The sequence below is a fragment of the Fringilla coelebs genome, assembly GCF_963513975.1.
Source record: "Fringilla coelebs genome assembly, chromosome: 4".
In the NCBI taxonomy this organism is placed as follows: domain Eukaryota; kingdom Metazoa; phylum Chordata; class Aves; order Passeriformes; family Fringillidae; genus Fringilla; species Fringilla coelebs.
Window position 1 is genome coordinate 68,993,771 of NC_140032.1, and position 18,183 is coordinate 69,011,953.

The 18,183-nt window shown below is 41.7% G+C and overlaps 1 protein-coding gene across 1 annotated transcript in view; it reads left to right on the top strand.

Annotated features, from left to right (window-relative positions):
• Positions 1 to 9,019: 9,019 nt before the first annotated feature.
• The window catches only part of PRSS12 (serine protease 12), a gene marked incomplete at both ends in the record, with an annotated part of 30,788 nt that continues 21,624 nt past the window's right edge, over positions 9,020 to 18,183 (top strand). Inside the window, 2 exons of the mRNA XM_084204945.1 lie at positions 9,020 to 9,338; positions 16,904 to 17,042. Coding sequence (XP_084061071.1) covers positions 9,020 to 9,338; positions 16,904 to 17,042 — 458 coding nt within the window. The remainder of the gene's footprint in view (positions 9,339 to 16,903; positions 17,043 to 18,183) is intronic.

The window sequence follows — 18,183 nt, forward strand, 5'->3', positions numbered from 1 at the left end:
GTATATGCCTTAAAATACAGCACGTGAAGAGAGGGTGGAGCGCAGCTTTATGGTGCATTGCATCTACCCTTGTACTGACTCCTTTTCACTTAGACACTGCCCCCTTAGTGAGGCAGGAGTAAATCTCTAGTGATTATACAATTCAGTGTTATTATTTGTTCTACCACTGAGCTGAATTTGATCCACTCAAGGGCAGTACAGATCTAATGACATTACATCTCCTGGCTTTACTGTTACAAACCAAAGCATTAAAGTGGGAATTGGTAATGCTTTGAATAACAGAGAGCCATATTTCTATATATCTCAGTGTTCACCAATTTACAGACTTAACTCTACAAGCACCGAGATCAGAAAATATTATGTATCACTTTCCTGCTTTCCCTATGTTTTTCACACAATACATTTAAATTATACTGTCAGTTTTATCTTCCAGCCATAATCTGTGTCCCATCATGCTTGCAAAACAAGCCCATTCGTTTTTATGTTTACTTGTGGTACTTGTACACATGCTGTGTCTCAGAGCTGCTTTGTTTCTGCTGACTGGCAGTAAAGGAGACTGAATGACACTGCACAAAACGTGACAGGATATGGCAGCTTTGTACACTGAAAACCTCCTGTGTCTGATGTCTCCGTATTCCAGAAAACCCATCTTTATGTATTACCTGACACACTCAGTACTTTAGTTTTCAGTATTATTTAGTGTCTCCTGGCTAGCTCCACAGCTAACTAAATGATGGATTTTCCATCAGCATGTTATTTATACAAAATATTTTAAATATTTTTAAATATAGTCCTGAATTTTTTATTGTTTATCTTCTTGCTGCTCCAGAATATGGCTTGTAGTGAAATGTTAGAGAAAGGAGTTTTTCACTTTTCCTGGATCCTAGGAAATTCAGAGAGAGAAATTCAGGAAGAAAAACCCATACACAGGAAAAAAAAAAGTGGACACACGGACTACACATCACTGAAATAATTTCCCCAGCGAAGTGGTGGATTTACCAACACTGGACACTTTTAAGAGTGCTCAACCATCCTGTCTAGGTCGTGCTTTTGCCAAGAAAGTTTGGATCAGATGGCCCTTGAGGTCCTTTCCCACATGATGTTCTATGATCCTATGATTCAAATTGCAAGTCCACCTCCTACTGCTCCCAACACAAATTACTTACTTGATTTCTAAGGGCTAAATGAAGGCTCTGCTGAAACTAATGGCAACGTTCCGAGACCTGGTTCCAAAACAGAGTAATGATCATAATAAAGCAAGGAGAGGTTTGAAATTTTATAATTGATAAAGTTAGCAGTACTTCCACTTCAGACAACTGGACATTTGGTCTGGTAGAATTTAATGATTTACCATTAGGAGGTATTGTGTAAAATAACAATGTTTAAAAGTTTAAAGTAATAAAAGTAAGAGTGTAGTGTAATACAGCGCTTATTCAAAAAATAAATAGAGTGCTAAGCAGATCAATATGAAAACAGAAGTCACTACCTATGTTTTGTATAGCTGTACCTATAGAAAAAGTAGTGTTCTTCATAAACCAATGGGCCAAATTTTAATTTTTACCTTTACTTGATGTATCATTATGTCAGCTGAAATGGCTAAGTATGAAAAAAAGTAAGTTGGAACATGTAATCCCACAGAGCCATTAGATTATCAAGGAAATAACAATCGGGAAATCACAATAATAGGACAAGAGGGATCTGAGGAGATAAGAAAGTCAGAAGTGAAGATGAGTAAGGGAGGATTTAGTCAATGATGATGATTATAAGAAAGCTCTTTGTTTTGCCAGTAGTTCCAGCAGTGGAACTTTCCTGCTTTGTGCCCTTGTCATCCATCATCCTTCCCACCTGCATTCTGTGGGAATAAAGGCAATCTAAGTGCCAACGTCTGTCACTGGCACAATGCCAGTGCTGGTCTAACAACAGGAGACATAATTCAATAGTGCAAAGATAACTCTGATCCCACCTGGTACAGAAACTCCTCAAAACTGTACACAGGATCCCCACCTTATTTATTTTAAAGCATAGGTGTCTGCATTGTAAAATTTCAACTACATTGTTGAAAGGGGGCACAAATATCTAGTATATCTTTGTGCATCACTTTATAGCAATCAATGTGACATGATTGCTGCAGCTCTGCATATATTTGTGAAAGGAATCTGGGAACTACTGGGATCTGTATTTTTTTTAAATGGTACCAATATGGGCAAACTGAGGCATGTATTCATAATGCACAATATCTTCTCACTAACATGAGAAGATTCACTGGTTTCAATGAAATTATTAACCTATAAAGCCAAGAGACCATGGATTATAAACACTCATCAATATAATCCCCTCCTTAACATTTACACTTCTCAAATAATTCAAGTAAAACAAAAGGCAATTTGAAATTAGTCCTCATGCTTTCAATTCAAACCAATAAATCCTAGTCTCCCTGAGTCAAGTAAGTTTAAATTGTTTTTTTGGCTTTCCCTTCAGTAAGTATGAGAGTATGTGTTCCTTTGAAAAAATAATAGTAATATTCTTATCCAAAACTATTAAGAGAGGAGAATGAAGAGAGAATGAAGCCTCCGTCTTTCTCATAAAACAAATTTATATAAAATAGATAGGATTAAATTTGGCTAATGTTGACCGAGGATCATTGCACATATGTAGCTCAGCATTAAATGAATTCCTGCATCCCTCTTAAACTCTGCAGAAAAAAAGTCCTTACAGACTCTCTGTGTGTTGCTGTTGGAGACAGTGTAGCAGATAGCAGAAATAACTCATTCCACTGCTGCTAATGGGAAGGTGGGACTTGGGTGAGGTGGAAGACAAAACCATAAACCAACCCTGCCTGCCTCACTTTCTGTGGTTTGGGATTTTCACTGCACTTACACTTCACAACAATGAAATGCAGAATTCTGAAAGAGGTATTACTAAGAAATGTTTTGAGAAATTTATCTCTGAGCAAAGAGAAGAAAAATGCTACCACTCCAGACATAAATCATTGGAGGAAACTACCTGGATTGTTTGTGAGAGAAGAACTTATTTAAACAAGTACATTTCTAAAGCGTTGTTTACCTCAGGGAACCTTCTACACATGAATGTCAGAGGAAATTGTAGAAGGTCATATATCTCAGCTCTGTGAACCAGTTGTCCTCAATGACAGGGGATGTTTTGTATAAATAAGGCTTAATCCTGCTCTGTGGCAGGCTTACCTAATGTTGACTCATTTGCAAGGCCATCTTCTAAATGAAAAAGAATCCAAAATGCATGTTTTAAGATGAATTTATAATTTTTTTTCACATTTTCTGTCCCTTAAAGGACTGACTCACTTACCAGATCCCATATAGGCTCAGGGTAGTCAGGTTTGGAACTGAAGTTCAATTTCTTAGCAAAACTCCACTAAGCCTGTTTGTTAACAAATGTGATTTTCTATACCATTTCTTAAAAATATCCTCCTTGGCATATTCTTGCCTCTTTAAATATACTTATTTATAGACTGGCTACACAGCCTCCCCTTTCACCCAGTTAACAGACTGCAACATATGGGATGCTGCCTTTACTTCCCATTGCGAGCATCAGGAGATAAAGCAGCACCTCTGCTGTATTTCCACAGGCAGGCCGGGGCTCTCCTGCTCTCACACTCCAGTCTCACTCCCCACTCTGCCACATGGCACTGCACACTTGGAATCTGCTGAACACTCCTTCTGTGAGAGGAGCATAAGGAGTGCTTGGAGGTTGCTCAAGGAAGCAGTATCAAACCAGGCTCAAACCCCACAGCACTGGGAGTGCATGAACAGGCCCATATGCTGTGCCAGTTGCACGTTCCTGGGTGTTGCTGAAATAGTAGCAACACCATGGACACATCCTGTCTCCAGTGCTCCAAAGTGTTACACCCAGTACTCCTGTCGCCTGCTTTACACATGCAACAGAAACTGGTGCCCAGTTTGAAACCTTTCCATTTTAACTGCAGCTACTTTGTCGTGTCTGTGGAACCCAGTGTTGAGCACATATACACCTGTGTATTGAACTCCTCTGGGAAAACAAGTTTCTTATTGCCTTGTTCCAAGAAAACAGGTTCCTTATTGCCTTATAATATGAACTCAGCCCCTTGTACGAAAAGTACTTAACACTTTAAAAAAGCTTTTCCTGTGATCTCATTACTGTGCACACTGTGTTATGTGTTAATGGAAACCTCATCAATTACCGGCTGTTCAGCTATATCCTGTGCAATGCAGGGTCACCCTATGGAGCTTATATGGAATTATGGACAGAAGGCCTATTCTCTTCCACATAAGCACAAACCCAAATTAATTTTGAGTCAGACTTGGCAGCATTTCAAATTTCTGCTGCCCATGTAGTTAAAAAGAATGACACTAATGAATAAAATTATTTTAAAAGAGAGCTGACTTACATCTTAAAAATGTTGACTCATTTCGGCACCCGTTCCATGGCTCATTTTGCACATGGAAGTCTCCTTTGTGTTAAGTCTTGCTTCCTCTCCTAGTCCTGGCTTCAGCCTGGTGTTTGACCTCACCCAGTGCCCACTAGGTCATGTGTACAAGTTTTTCCATTTATTCCAGCACTTGATCTATTTGCCCCAGCCTAGTTAATTATATGAAATAAAAAGTACAAATTATTAGCTAGACAGTAAGGAAATAATTTCATTGTTGTGCCTGGGTATTTGACTACATTTTCTCTGCTTTGTTCTTCTTTCCCGGGGGAATTTTTTGCAGAGCTCATTGCCTGAAGTCAGCCCTCGGTCTGAGCTGTCCCATCTGTGCTGCTGCTTGACGCTAACGTGGGCAGGAGGGAATGCGGGAGAGAATACCTTGGATAGGGCTAGCAGTGGCAGTGAGACAGGACTGAGTCAGGCCTTTACTTGTCACCAGTATTTTAACTGAATTCCATCAACAGCTGGAAGTGCTCAGCTTTTCTAAAATCTCTGCTGACAGCACACTGCATGAGTGACTCAAAAATAAAGGTAAGCAGCTTTACTGAACACAGGAAGAGGCTAATCAGTGAATTTTCCTATTGATTCAAATGGCAGCAGAATTAGACTGATTCTCCAGCGGAATTTTAAATGCTGGGTATTAAATGTTTTGAAATGCAGGACTACTATTTTTGCATGGTTAACCCACACATGAGATATTTTCACCTATTCACATGAACCACTCATTGAAAATTAGTCCTCTAATAACCTGTATCCTCACATGATGCAAAATCAGAGCCAGCCACAGGGAAGAACTATCAAGTGCTTTTAGAACGCTATTAGGATGAAGGAAGCTCTTGAGTAAGTTTCCTTTAAAGCCTTGCATATTATGAATAACCCACATTGCTCTATATGATGTGACCATTTCCATTTCTTGGGTAACCTAAGGAATCTATGCACGAAGTATGAGGGGAGCAGGGGGTGTTGAAGTGGTGAGATCCATTCATAACTATGAACTATTTATAATTATTTGTTTTATCAACAGTTTGGCATTGGCACTATCAAAAATCAGCCAACTCTGTGGAATTGTACAGAAACTAAAACCTATTCTGGAAGATGATTTCCAACTGCTGTCATGAAGTTGCCAGTGCACAGCACAGATTCCCCAGCTTTGGTCATGAATGTTGGTCTACGGGACTGCTGTCAAAACAAGCTAAATACAGAGACTAAGTACTGGAACCATTTTGCAAAATCGGGAATGGGCTTCACCTGGAGCCAGTTCACCCACTGTAATGTCATCTTAATGGATTATTTTCCCTACCAATCCCAAAAGACCATAACAAGCCTTTACTTTCCTATAAAAATACAGGCCTTGTTAAACACAGATTACTGACTTTAAATCCCCCAGTGCTGCAGCAGGAGTTTAACTTGCAGTTTCCAAAGATTTGTGATTTTCAGCAGTTTTTGCCTTTTTTTCCTGAAAAGCTGGATGCTGTAATTTCATTATCCAAGTTATATGTAACACCCAGATTGATTTTGAGGTTTTCAAAGAGCTAGTTGCCTATTTCCCTAAATAAGAAAACATACTTTTGCTGTCCTTTCCATTTGCAATTCCTTATTCATTTGCATTTCCTTTTTCAAAAGCAGTTCAATTTGTGAATGAGTTTTTAACAGTTTTGTACAGCAGAGAGAACACTTTCTAAGGTGGCTAAATGCACGAAGAGCATTTCATATCTGGCATCTTTCTAAAGCTATATCAGAGTAATAATGCTCTGTTTCTTGTTTCTAAATATGTGAAGGTAAAGTCCACCCTTAAAGCACAGTGCAGTTTTTTACTGTTATTTTAAGTGTGAGAGTCCATTTTAAGTCCAAAAGAATCAAGCTTCTTCAGACCACAGTCTATAAATGTAACTCTTGCTTTGTCTTTGCTCTTTCCAATAACTTTTGAGTGATTGTGACTACATGTGACAGAGGCAGAAGTCACAGAGACAATGAGCTTCCTCTGAGTGTGATAAAAGCAGTCAAGCAGATCAGAGTGATTCTCTGCATGGCACCTGTAAGTGCCAGAGCCGCAGGACAAACTGTGCATGTGCTCAGACTGTTCAGACACCAGAGAAACCGTATGGGGGAGACACTCAGAAATGCTCAACCATGCTCAAGCCAAGACAGAAGCTGCAAACAAAGTGCAAAGCATACAGTCTGTAAAAAACCCCTCCATCAGCTCTAGGATTCCTTAGGAGAGTACCCCTCCTCTTTACAGTGCGTTTACTATCAATGTCTTGAATGGATGCCAGACTGAGTCCCTAATTTGTAAACTGTAACAAAAGCTTTCTTTTCTGTAGCATTAACAGACCTCATATCATAGGGAATGTTCATTTATAGTTTCTAAAACAAATGAAGGCCCCTTCTTCTTATAAGGCCACATCAAAAAGAATGATCATGATAAAAATTAAAATCTTCAAGAGTCAGTGTGTACATGTGGATTCTTCCATTAAACCTGAACCCTGTCTTGGGAGTGAATCATTATGTCGCTGCTTTTTTAATTCTTGATGCTTTTTTGGAATTCCAATCCTTTTTCCCTGAGTAGCCTCCCCTCTTTTCCCTCACCTCTTGTTGAATAGCATTTTGCAAGCTCAGGCACAAATACCTCTACCCAAATAGGTAAAGAAGGTTCACTGCACAGCCCACACACCTTGGGGAGGCGAATGCAATCAGAATACATGAGTTAAGCACCAGGCTCAGAGCTTTGCCTGAAGCACTTTGCAAGACTCATCATACTCATTTGTTCTCTTCCCCTTGTGCTGATCAGGAGAACCCTTTTTCTTCCAGGCTACAGAGGGTTGGAAAAAGAGCTTAGGTCAGAGAAAAAGAAATATTGTTGCTTGATGCCAAAAAGTGTTTACTAGGCAATGAAGGAAACCTTAACCAGCTAGGCTGAGCATGCTTTTAACTGGTCCTTCCCAAAGGGTAAAAGCAAGCAGCTCATCATGACAGAAACAGAATTTCAGACAATATAAAAACGACCATAATGAGTTGCTTTCAGGCTAATATCTTGTATATAGTCAAATACCTTGAAAACAAATTAAATTCTTGCCAGTCCTGATGTTTTTTTAAATAATGCATATCCATAGCCCCAGAAGAAATCTCAGGAAGAAAGAACAATCTGTGCTTTTCTGTCCACAAAGAAGTGCAACAGACACTGTGATAGCATAGTTTTCACGTTGCTGTAGAAACCCCAGCAGAGTATGCTTTAACTTAGTGAGTAATTAAAATACAAACTGTAATGCTGCCATAAAGGATTAACCACAGATAAGCAGAACTAAGATGAACACAGGCAATCCCAAACACTACGTTACCTGCTTTCCTTAGCATTGGAGCTCTTTTTGTGATAAACAAAAGTTTAAGCTGATAAAGCTGCATTCTTCACCTTTTGAAGAGTTTGGAGGTTGCTAAAGGAAGGGCACAGTTCACTGGATATATGTGGCATTCTGCATGGAAAGCAGAAATCACCCTCTTTCTTTTAGACTTTTGTCTCAACAAGAGATAGTGGAAACGTATGTGCTCACTCAAAAACCAGATGAACACTTTCCAGACAAAAAAATTAGAGAGGAAAAGGGACCTTATGGAGAGGTGACTCAACAGACTCACATTATAAATTGCCAAATAAATAAAGTGTACGCGCTCCATGAGGCAGAATTGGACCTCAAGGATGAACGGCGCAGATTAAAACCGGCAGTAAAGTAAAACATAGTGACTAAACCAAACTAACAACCAAACAATGCGAGACAAAGAAGCCATCTGACTGACAGCCATCCCGGTGGGACAAGGAAATCAGAGATGATCAGGTCATGCAGACCTCTGCAGCGCTCAGAAATAAGCAGATTACTATTCAGAGCAAACGGGACTGGGATAATGCTAAACCGTCGAAGACATTTTATGGCATTTGTTTCCAGCCCTTTTGTTCCCCGCTAACACGCCTGGGGATCTCTCCAGCCCCTGTGCCGCCCCAGACGGCCCTGGGGGCCTCTCGCCCCGAAGCTGCGCGCCCCAGGCCAGGCTCGGTCCCGGCTCCTTCTGCTCTTTGTGAGCCTACCGGAGGTCCGGGGAGAGACAGGCACGGGTCAGGGCAGAGAAGGTCGCTGCTAGGGGACCCCCAAAGCGAGGGGTGGGGGTGAGCCTGCGGGGCTGCGGTGAGACCGCGGGCAGAGCAGAACTCGGAGGGACGCCGGCGAGGGATGGTACAGGGGTGATAGCCCCGAGGCGGGCGGGGGAGCGGGAGGGAGCCCCGGGGCCGGGCTCGGGGGACGCATCCGCCTGTAAACCCCGCCAGGGCTGCCCGAGGGGCCGTGTCCGTGGCCGGACGGGCGCTCCGCTCCGCTCCCCGCCGCGCTGGGCAGGCTGCGGCAGGTAGAGAGCCGGCAGCGCCAGGGCTGCGCCTCCCCGCGCCCCGCTCGCCCTGCCCCCGCGGGCCGGGCAGCCGGGGGCGGGCGGCAGGGGTGTGCGGCGAGGGGGATTAGCGGGACGCCGCGGCCCCGCCTTCCCTCCTCGCATCCCGGGAGCGATGAGAGAGGGAGATGGACCAAAGCCGGCGGGACTGGCACCATGACATTCGCCGGCTTCGTGGTGGCACTGGTGATAGGGGCGATCCCCGGAGCCCGCGGGCCGGGGCAGGTCTCCGCCAGCCTCCCGGCAGCCCGCGTCCCACAGCCCCCCGCCGGGTGCCCCGCCGGGGGCTTCCCTGAGGCCCAGCGCTCCTGGGCACCGGCGGCGCCCGCTCTGCCGCGGCGGAGGGCAGCGGGCCGGGCGCTGCGGGGCCGCCGCAGCTCCTGCGCCCTACCCGGCGACCGCGAAGGGCGACCCGGCTGCGCCCCCGGGGCCGGCCGGGGCGCGGCGGAGCGCGGCCGCGCTGACTGCGAGCGAGGTAAGCGGGGCGGGGGTGAGCCCGAGGCAGGGGGTGGCGGCGTGAGAGTGCGCGGGGCTGCGGGACGCGGGGGGAGACAGACACTCAGAGAGCCTTGGCCGGGCGGCGGCGTTCTCCCATCCCGTACCGATTCCCGGCCGCTGGAGGGAACGAGGGGATGGACACCGTCTGCCAAAGTGACAGCCAAAGCTGTTCGCAGAGGAGAGTTAAACTCGTGCATCAGAGGATGCAGCGGGAAGACGAAGGTCACGCCTGGGTTTATTCCGCCGCTATTCTAATACTGGGTAGGTGAACAGCGTTTCGAAGCTGCGCCACAAGTATTCAATAGGCTCAGTTTGCCAAGGCTGGCTGGCATTCCTTTTTTGTAACCGGGTTCACTTACCGGGAAAGCACTTTGTCTACAGAAGTGAAGTGGCAGAAAGAGAAACAGAAGGATGCCTGGCTCCAAAGATGAGATGTTTACACAGTATGACTTTCTTTGCCCCCCCCCCCCCCCCCCCCCCAATCTTAGGATAATGGAGTTCACAAGTTGGTGCTGGTGCTCAACAACATCCGTGAGCTGAGTCAAGAGATTTGGGCTCCACTCACACACTCCCAGCTGAACTCCCACTGACTTCAGTGGAAGTTTTCAGTGTGTAAGGACTGCACAGCAATTTCAGCATCCATCTCTTGATCAGCTTTACATTTCATCAGTGTTGGCATTAAATAAATTGATGTACAGTCTGGTATTGAATGAACTCACATTTTCTCCCACATTGACTGGTGTTATTTTCTACCTAAATAAGAATTGTGTCCTATCGATAGCTATACTAAACATGACCAAGCGTAATTGTTGAAATGAAAATGAAAATTCCCTGCTTCATTGTCCTTCCTTTTACATGTTTTGTAATAGCACAAAGTCAGCAAGGAGGCTGATGGTTAATATTACTTTTTTGTTTGTTGTGAAAGCTGACTTGCAGTTGTGAAGGTTTTTTAAAATTAATTTATTTTCAGATGACTAAAAAGGATTCTTATCCTTCTCTTCCAACAGTACCTATAGAAGGTGCATGAAAAAAAGCTAGTTTGAACAATTATACGTATGGGTACAAAATACCCCATGAAGAGGATACGGAGGCACCAAATCCCTATTGATCATTTACACATCAAAAAAAATGCAGCTTCCAAAGCTGTGTTCCAAGTCAAATGCACTCCTTCAAGAAGACAGAATGGTGTTATGCGGTACAGATGTTTCCCTGCGAAGAATACTGGGCAGCTGTTGGTATGGAGGAGAAAACAGATATCTTTTTTTCACAGATAAAAAAAACCCGAGAAGACTTCATGCCCTTTAACTGATCTCACTTTCAGAGAGGGTACCACAGTTGCTTCTCTAATTAAGCCCAGCATATTAATAGTTTTTTTTAGAATTCTTCAGTCTGGTTCCCAAAATACTTTATGAGGACTTAGTCTAATATAATAGTAAAGAACACAGCAGTTTATTGCTAAGAACCCAATCTTGCACTTAGTAAAGGAAGTTTCAGAATCCCCTGTAAGTTCAGCATGAAGGAGATTTAAGCAAAAAACCACTAAAAATACTACATTATTTGGGTTTAGCTCTGTTTCTCCAGTCTTTTCAGAATGCTGCTTTGCTGCCCCAGAAAAAGGAAATCCAGGTTGGCCCCTGCTAAGAGGGAAGACACAGCTACTGAACAAGAGCCAGTACTTTGTAATGGACAGATCATCTGTTCCTCTTGGATTTGGTGGTAACCTCCAGTGGCATCACCAGGGCCATGTCTGTCCAAAAGCCTCCATGGAGCAAGATGAAAGAATTAGAGAGTTTGTGAGGTGGCAAAAGGTGGAACATGGACACAAATCAAGCCATTCGTCCAGAAAGAAAAGATTACTGTAACATTCCCCCTGAAGCATGTTCCTTTCTTACAAGAGGCAAAAAGATGCCATTGAGGCAATGTCCTGTTGTGGTTATAGCTAGAGAGACGGACTGCTCAGAGAGAAACTCACCGCACCTCTTGCTTTAGTACCTGGGCGAAGGAAGCCCATACTCAGTGTTAGGAACCTGCCATAACTAAATACAATACCATTCAAAGGCTTACCTGTAAATCTCTGGGTTTTTCTAGCTTAAATATTATGACTGATATGCAAAGTTAATTGGTAAACTTTGTGCATACGCATATATTAAACTGTTTTATATTTGAACAGTAACAATGAAATATTTTTTTTAAGTGCCTTGGCAATTATACTGTGCAGTACTAGACTAAAATCACTTTTACTGTTTAAAATAATAAGTTTTGGCCTTTCATTTCCTTCCTTCTAAAAATATCTGGGTAACATTACTTATTCATGCCTTGAAAGCAAGTAAATGAGATACAAATATATATAAATTATCATGATTAACCAAGGATACCAGAGAGGACAATAAATGAATATGAGCGTACTCTCTATACAGAGCCCATATAAGTCCACCAGAATTTAGCATTTTAGTTGCTGCTAATAAAAACTTACCTGTGGTGTACTCAGGTTCCAAGAACGAGGCCTAGCTCAGTACCTGGGAACAGCTGCTGCCACACAATGTTTGCGTGGCACATAGTTACAGTTTTGTGCATATGTTGTTCATGCTATGTTGTTACACATCTAATTTAAAGCACTTTGGATCAAGCGGATTAATTATTTGCTTTTCTAATACGAAGGAGGACCAATACAAAACAGGATAAGTGCTTTTGTCAGAGGTCAGTGGCAGAACTGGAAATAAAGGACACATCTCAAGGAAGGCCTGACTTTAGAACTTTTCCCTTAAAATTGCTTTTATCCACTAATGTCAATCAAATAAAAGTTTGCTAAACTTTTGTGAGAGAAGAATCAAGCCTCAGGCTCATAATCTAAACACTAGATTATTCTCCCTACCTGTTATACTATAGTCCAGGCAGTTGATGGAATGACTTTTGGGACTTTGGTTTTTTTTTAATGGCTTATGATTAGAAATGAAACATGAATGTCCATATTTTCCTTCTAAGAAGCAGCTCCTCTGGAACCATTCTTACGTGAGCTGCACAGGGTGACACCCCTCATTTCTCCAGCTCTGCCCACATAAGACAACTGCAGTCCTTCAGAGAGTGTTACATTGCTCAGTTTCAGTTTAGATTCTCAGAGCCTTAAACCATTGATTGCTGACATGATGGATCTCAGTGCTGCAGAGGAACCAACACAGCACATTACACACTCAGTGTATACAATATTTATGAAAGTTCTAATATAAGAATCCTTGAGTATGCAATACTGCTACTGATCCTCAAGATAGTTCTTAAAAAGTAGTTCTGCTGGAGGCACCCTTTTTCAAGGTTAAAATGCCTGGAGAAGATAATTGTAATTTTAGTCTAAGAGCAGCGCTCAGGAAAGTGAAAGACAACAGCATTCATTGATCACAGTGAGCTGTTAGGTTTTACCTGTGCTACATGCAGATTTTTACAAGTACCTCATACAAACCAGTGAATTAGTTTTATTCTGAAACTGGGATAGACCCTTTTTTATCTACTGTGGGTCATCCCCATGTATTCTAAATACTACAAGTAACAGTGTGATCCCATGGGATATAGAGCATGTAGCAATGGGAAACCCTCACACTTGATGTCAGTGTGGACTGATCTGACTCCAAGACAACAGAGATGAATTGCCAGTGTAGGACCTTTCTGGAGCACTATTCCACACTGGAACACCTTGAACATTAGGACAGAAATAAAAATATTTGTTGTTTTTACAGATTTCCAAAATTGAAATGACTTCTTTTGCTTTCTTTAAATCTGCCATTTCAGAGCACACTGCACCAGGGTGAGAGGCACTGGCAATTTTTTACTTCTGATTCCTATTTTCCCAGCCTACATTTACAGCCAAATTGCAAACCTTTGGATGGGTGTTCACCTGTCCAAAGAAGCCATGGCACGCCTTTAGCCAACATCATAAACGCTACTGCTGCAGCACTAACATAATAGAGCAGAAGTGGAAGTGATTCCCATCCTATTTGCAATTCAGCCACACAGTAACAATGCTCGTTCCCAGTGAAATGTAAAAAATAAAGCAGGGTTTGAAGTTACTCAGCAACTCTGCACATGAGAATGTATAGGAAAAGAGGCCAAGCACAACAGTGCAATTCCTTTGAAGCTCTTCTGCTTTTCTGAGTTAATTAAAAGTTGGCTGGGTGGTTTTCCTCTCCCTGTTTTTCTGAGTGTCTCATCTTCAGCCTATATGGCAGGTGTTCTGGAGCAAGTCTCAGCAGCACCCACTGGATACCCTTACTTCCTTGCATGTGCAAGTATAACTTAATCTCCTTTCAACAGTGATAGCAGATAGGAAAGACTGTGACTTGGGCAGATACCAGGGCACCTAAAATTACCAGACTGTGTGTAAACAACAGGAATTGACCGTCAGTAACCTCAGCTAAAACAAAATTACAGTGAATGCATACATACTTTCTGAGTATTTATACTCACTTTTATAAAAGAAGGCATTTCTGTCAAGACAGCGGACTGTATTTTTTGATAAAGGGCAGAATTAAGTTTGTCCTAAGACCACAGTATATGTCTAGAGCTGTCTCATAGGCCTGCTTTGTGTTCTGTGCCCTTGCTTCTAACCTGTGGGGTCACATCACCTCTCCTCATCCTCCCTCTTCCTAAGCGGTGCTGAGGAGGGCTGAACCAAGGGCAGGATCCTGGTGCTGCTGTTCCCTGTTGTTGAGCTTTGTGTTGAGGCAGGGTAGGTTTGATAAGCACTTTAAGCAGAGGTCTGACGCCATATTGAACTGGTGGAGAGCAGAAAGAGTAGATACTACTGCATTAGCTCTACTCCCAACAGGTTTAGTTTTCTTCAGCAACTAAAAGAGCTGAAAAATTATATCTAAAAAAGCTGAGATGCTACTCTACCTCTGACTCCAGAAAGCTAGAGCCTCCAGTGCATACACTGAAGCCAGACATATTTTGTAAGAGGGAATGCAGACACGCCTCTGCAGAGTTGTTGTGCTCCAGGGGCAGCACAGAGGAAGCCCCTGAGACATAGGTTCAGGTGCTTGAGATGTTACATTGGAACAGCAGTAGACTTAACCAGTGAAAATAAGAATTAACATTAACATCCTTTCAATCATGCCAAATATTAGGTTTTTTTGCTTCCTATGAAGTGAAAAAGTGTTTCCTAGCAATTTTACAAGGCAAACACTGATTATCTTGCAATTAAAATGTTAACACATAAAGATAGTTGGTAATACAGCATAAACACACATTATGGCAGATCATGCTGTTATCCTGCAATTCTCTAGGATCAATTTACACAGGAAACACAGAGCCGTGTTTCATCATGAAGAAAGAGTTTTATATACTGGAAAGAAAACCTAAGGTACTGTAATGAAAGTCTTGATGTTGGAGTTCTGTTTTATGAGGTATCACTACTGTAACTAATGTATCTCTTGATCTGGTAATATAACTACCAGGTGTCTGAACACCACAACATTTTGAGTAAACAACAGAGAAATAATTTTCTCATTAGTACCTTTGATATGTTTGCTACATAATTATGACTTGGTCATATGACAGAGGTTGATACATACTTCAAAGTACATGTGCATTATATTTGGTTACCTCTGTAAAACGGCAGGTTTAATATTAGCTATATGTAAAAATAGGCTTTCTTTTTATTTCTTTCTAGATTAACTTATCAGATGAAAATCAAGAATATTTAAAATTGGTTACAAAATTACCTTTAGCAATCCTCTTGTGTGTTTTGCTGTGTGTACATGACTAAGTTCTTCCACCACCATTGGGAAATCTGTAAATAGAAAAAGAAGAGTGAGCCAAATTCTGCCATGGAGACTTAGAAGAAAATTTTATTCTTCAAGTACTCCCTTATTCAAACATTTGAATAGAAACATTGTGTAATGTGTACTCAGGAAGCACTGTATTGATTTCAGTAGGTGTCATGCAGCACTGTAAGCAGTCATGCACTAAAATAAACTTATTTTTGGAGATGACATCTTCAAACTTGTTTTCTGTTATGTCGGGAATCACTTTGCCATGAGTGTAGTTGATGCTTCAAGTGAAAATAATAGTCTATACAAGAGTCTGGTGAAGAGCAGAAATAGGCAGAATTCCAAACTGTCTGCGACACAAAGAGAAAAATTTTAAAGACAGATAAATGATGCACAACATGTCTACAGTATAGTTATATTTGACTCAGTAATAATCCTCTCTTAGGAATGATAGCTCACTCTGTAACATGAGTCAAATAAATGTTGTTTGTAATTTACTGCACAGTAAGTTACTGCTGAGAAAGTAAATAGGAGGCAAAAAGGAACACGCCAAGGCAAACATGAGGTTAATTAATTCCTTGAGTTATTTGGCAGTTGTTTGGCTTTGTGGTTTTATAAAATACACTGAACTAAACCCAGGACAGAAGCTGAGAAGAAAAAGTGGATCTATCTATTATTATTTACACAAAGATGAACACAGAAACAATGAAATGCAGGCACAAACACTGACTATCTTCATCCCACTGCTAAACTCCTGCAAACTGGATGATGGTGTAGCTTCTAAGTAGATCACAGAACATAAGCAGATGGATTAACTGGGATTTCAGACAATATGAATTCATATAGCTGGGCTGTGTTTGATAATTTAACAGAAATGTTTCTTGTTGAATTACTGCTCTGTCATGATTTTTTTCTGTTTCTGTGTGGCTATCTCTATCACCAGCTTTTTCCCACCTTTGCCAGGGGCACTTGGCTACCTTCAAGAGTAGATGCATCAGACATCTCAAGTAAAACTACTGTAATACAAAAATGCAAAATCTGCTAATTTTCTTAGATTTCTGTGCTCTGTAGCTCTCAAGAAGCACTTCCCCCCCCCCCCCTTCACCCCCCCCCCCCCACTTCTTCAACTTTTTTTAGACAATTCCTTATGGTTTTTAGCTTGCTTTGTCTGAGAGTTTGGTAAAGACCTCTCATGAATTAATAGAACTACATGCAGTGTTTTTCTCTCTGAGAAAAGTATGAACAAATGCATTCTTTGGCTAAAATAAACTTCTGTCATCTATGATATGTATAATTTAACATGTGTCAGAGCAAAAGCTATGCAGTTCACGTGGTTATTTCTGATTCCCTTAAGGTCAATGGAATTTTGTGAAAGATAAAAGTATAGCATATTTTACACAAATATATATACACATACACACATACTGCATATATATATACACATACATAGATACGTTTTGCTCATTTGGGTATTTATAGACAATAATTACGTGTCTATAAATACTTTGTAAGATCTCCAAGTTATAGCATCATAAGGATCAGAAATATGCAGTTTCAGTATGGGGAGAATAATGCTTTCCTCACATACAAAAAGGGTTCTCTTTAATTTGTGTATCACTGTATAAGAATGTTAGGTGTGCCAGAATGTTTCGTGGAAACAGCTCAGTATCCATGAAAGAAGAACTCAGGGAAAATGAGGTTCAGAGTCTTTTGTGTGGGATGCATTAACCAAGCAACAGAGTATCTTGGAGGTGTAATTGTTTTATTTTTAATTTTTGGTATCTAGGGTCAGTGAGACTCCGGGGAGGCAAGAATGAGTTTGAAGGTACAGTGGAGGTTTATTTGAATGGAATCTGGGGCACAATCTGTGGGAGCCATTGGGACAATAATGACGCGACAGTTGTATGTCGACAGCTTGCACTTGGGTAAGTTTCAGTTCGAGTAAAAATCAGTCAACTCATTTTCATGATGTTTCTGTATAAAGGACAATCTGCTTTGTAAATCCTGAGGGCTTTTTGTGTTTGATGATTGCTTTTTCTGTTTGAATGCTTAAGTTGTTCTTCCCAGAATACTCTACTTGCTTCAGCCGCATTACACTTCAATGAGGAAATTGGTATTTCCTCAGAAAGCTGAAGACAGGATCTAGACAGGAGCAGACTTTGGCAAATGCTTTGCTTTCAAAGTGAAATGTGTGAACAGGGCAGCAAGCTTCAACAAACTGCTCTACTGGACATCTGGGAGATGTCCGCATGGACAGAATTATTTGGTCCGATCCTGATCTCACACATCTAAGTGTCAATTAACAGCTCCAGTGAGTTTATTGAATCTATAAGAATGTAAAAGTGGCCAGGATTAGACTCTTCATGGGCTCCTAATCACAGGAAAATTCCTAATTCTCAGGGGCAAGAGGTTATCCTAGTAATCACCCATTGCAGTATGCCAAATGACACCTGGAACTTATCCTACGGTTTTGGCAAATGGCAACACTTTAGAGCTACAGCCATACTGGACAGGCTGAAAATCCCTGCACCGTCCTCGCTGACCACTGCTTCCCACTGCTGCCAGAATGGAGTTAATCAACAGCACCCTTTAGCATAATTTCACTGCCTTTATTGCATTTCTAACACTTCTTTCACTCACATACCAAAGCACTGGTTTTGCTTGCTACAAGCAGTAAGGGGCTTTTATAGCAGACTTGCACTATGACATTCCTAATGATCAATCCACTTTTTAAAACTGCTAGCCAGAACTAAATCTAAGCTGGTTTATAATGTTCAATACTAATCTGAAGACACCATGCCAACTTATAAAAATATAAGGATTAGATGAGATAAAAGTTCAGCCATCTGGAGGCTGTGATTTTGCTTATGACTTCAGCTGTCTACGTGCAGTGGCTCCTTCCCTCATTTTCATGTAAGTCCTATCTGCTCTCTATACCCTGAACATTTCAGCTGAAAAAGGCCGCTGTTCGCAAAAGTAGTTCAGCAATACAGGTAAATGGTTTTGTCTTTTCAAGAGAAATGGCTCAAAGCTGAACCCAGGCCAAAAAAGCCCCAAGCAAACAGT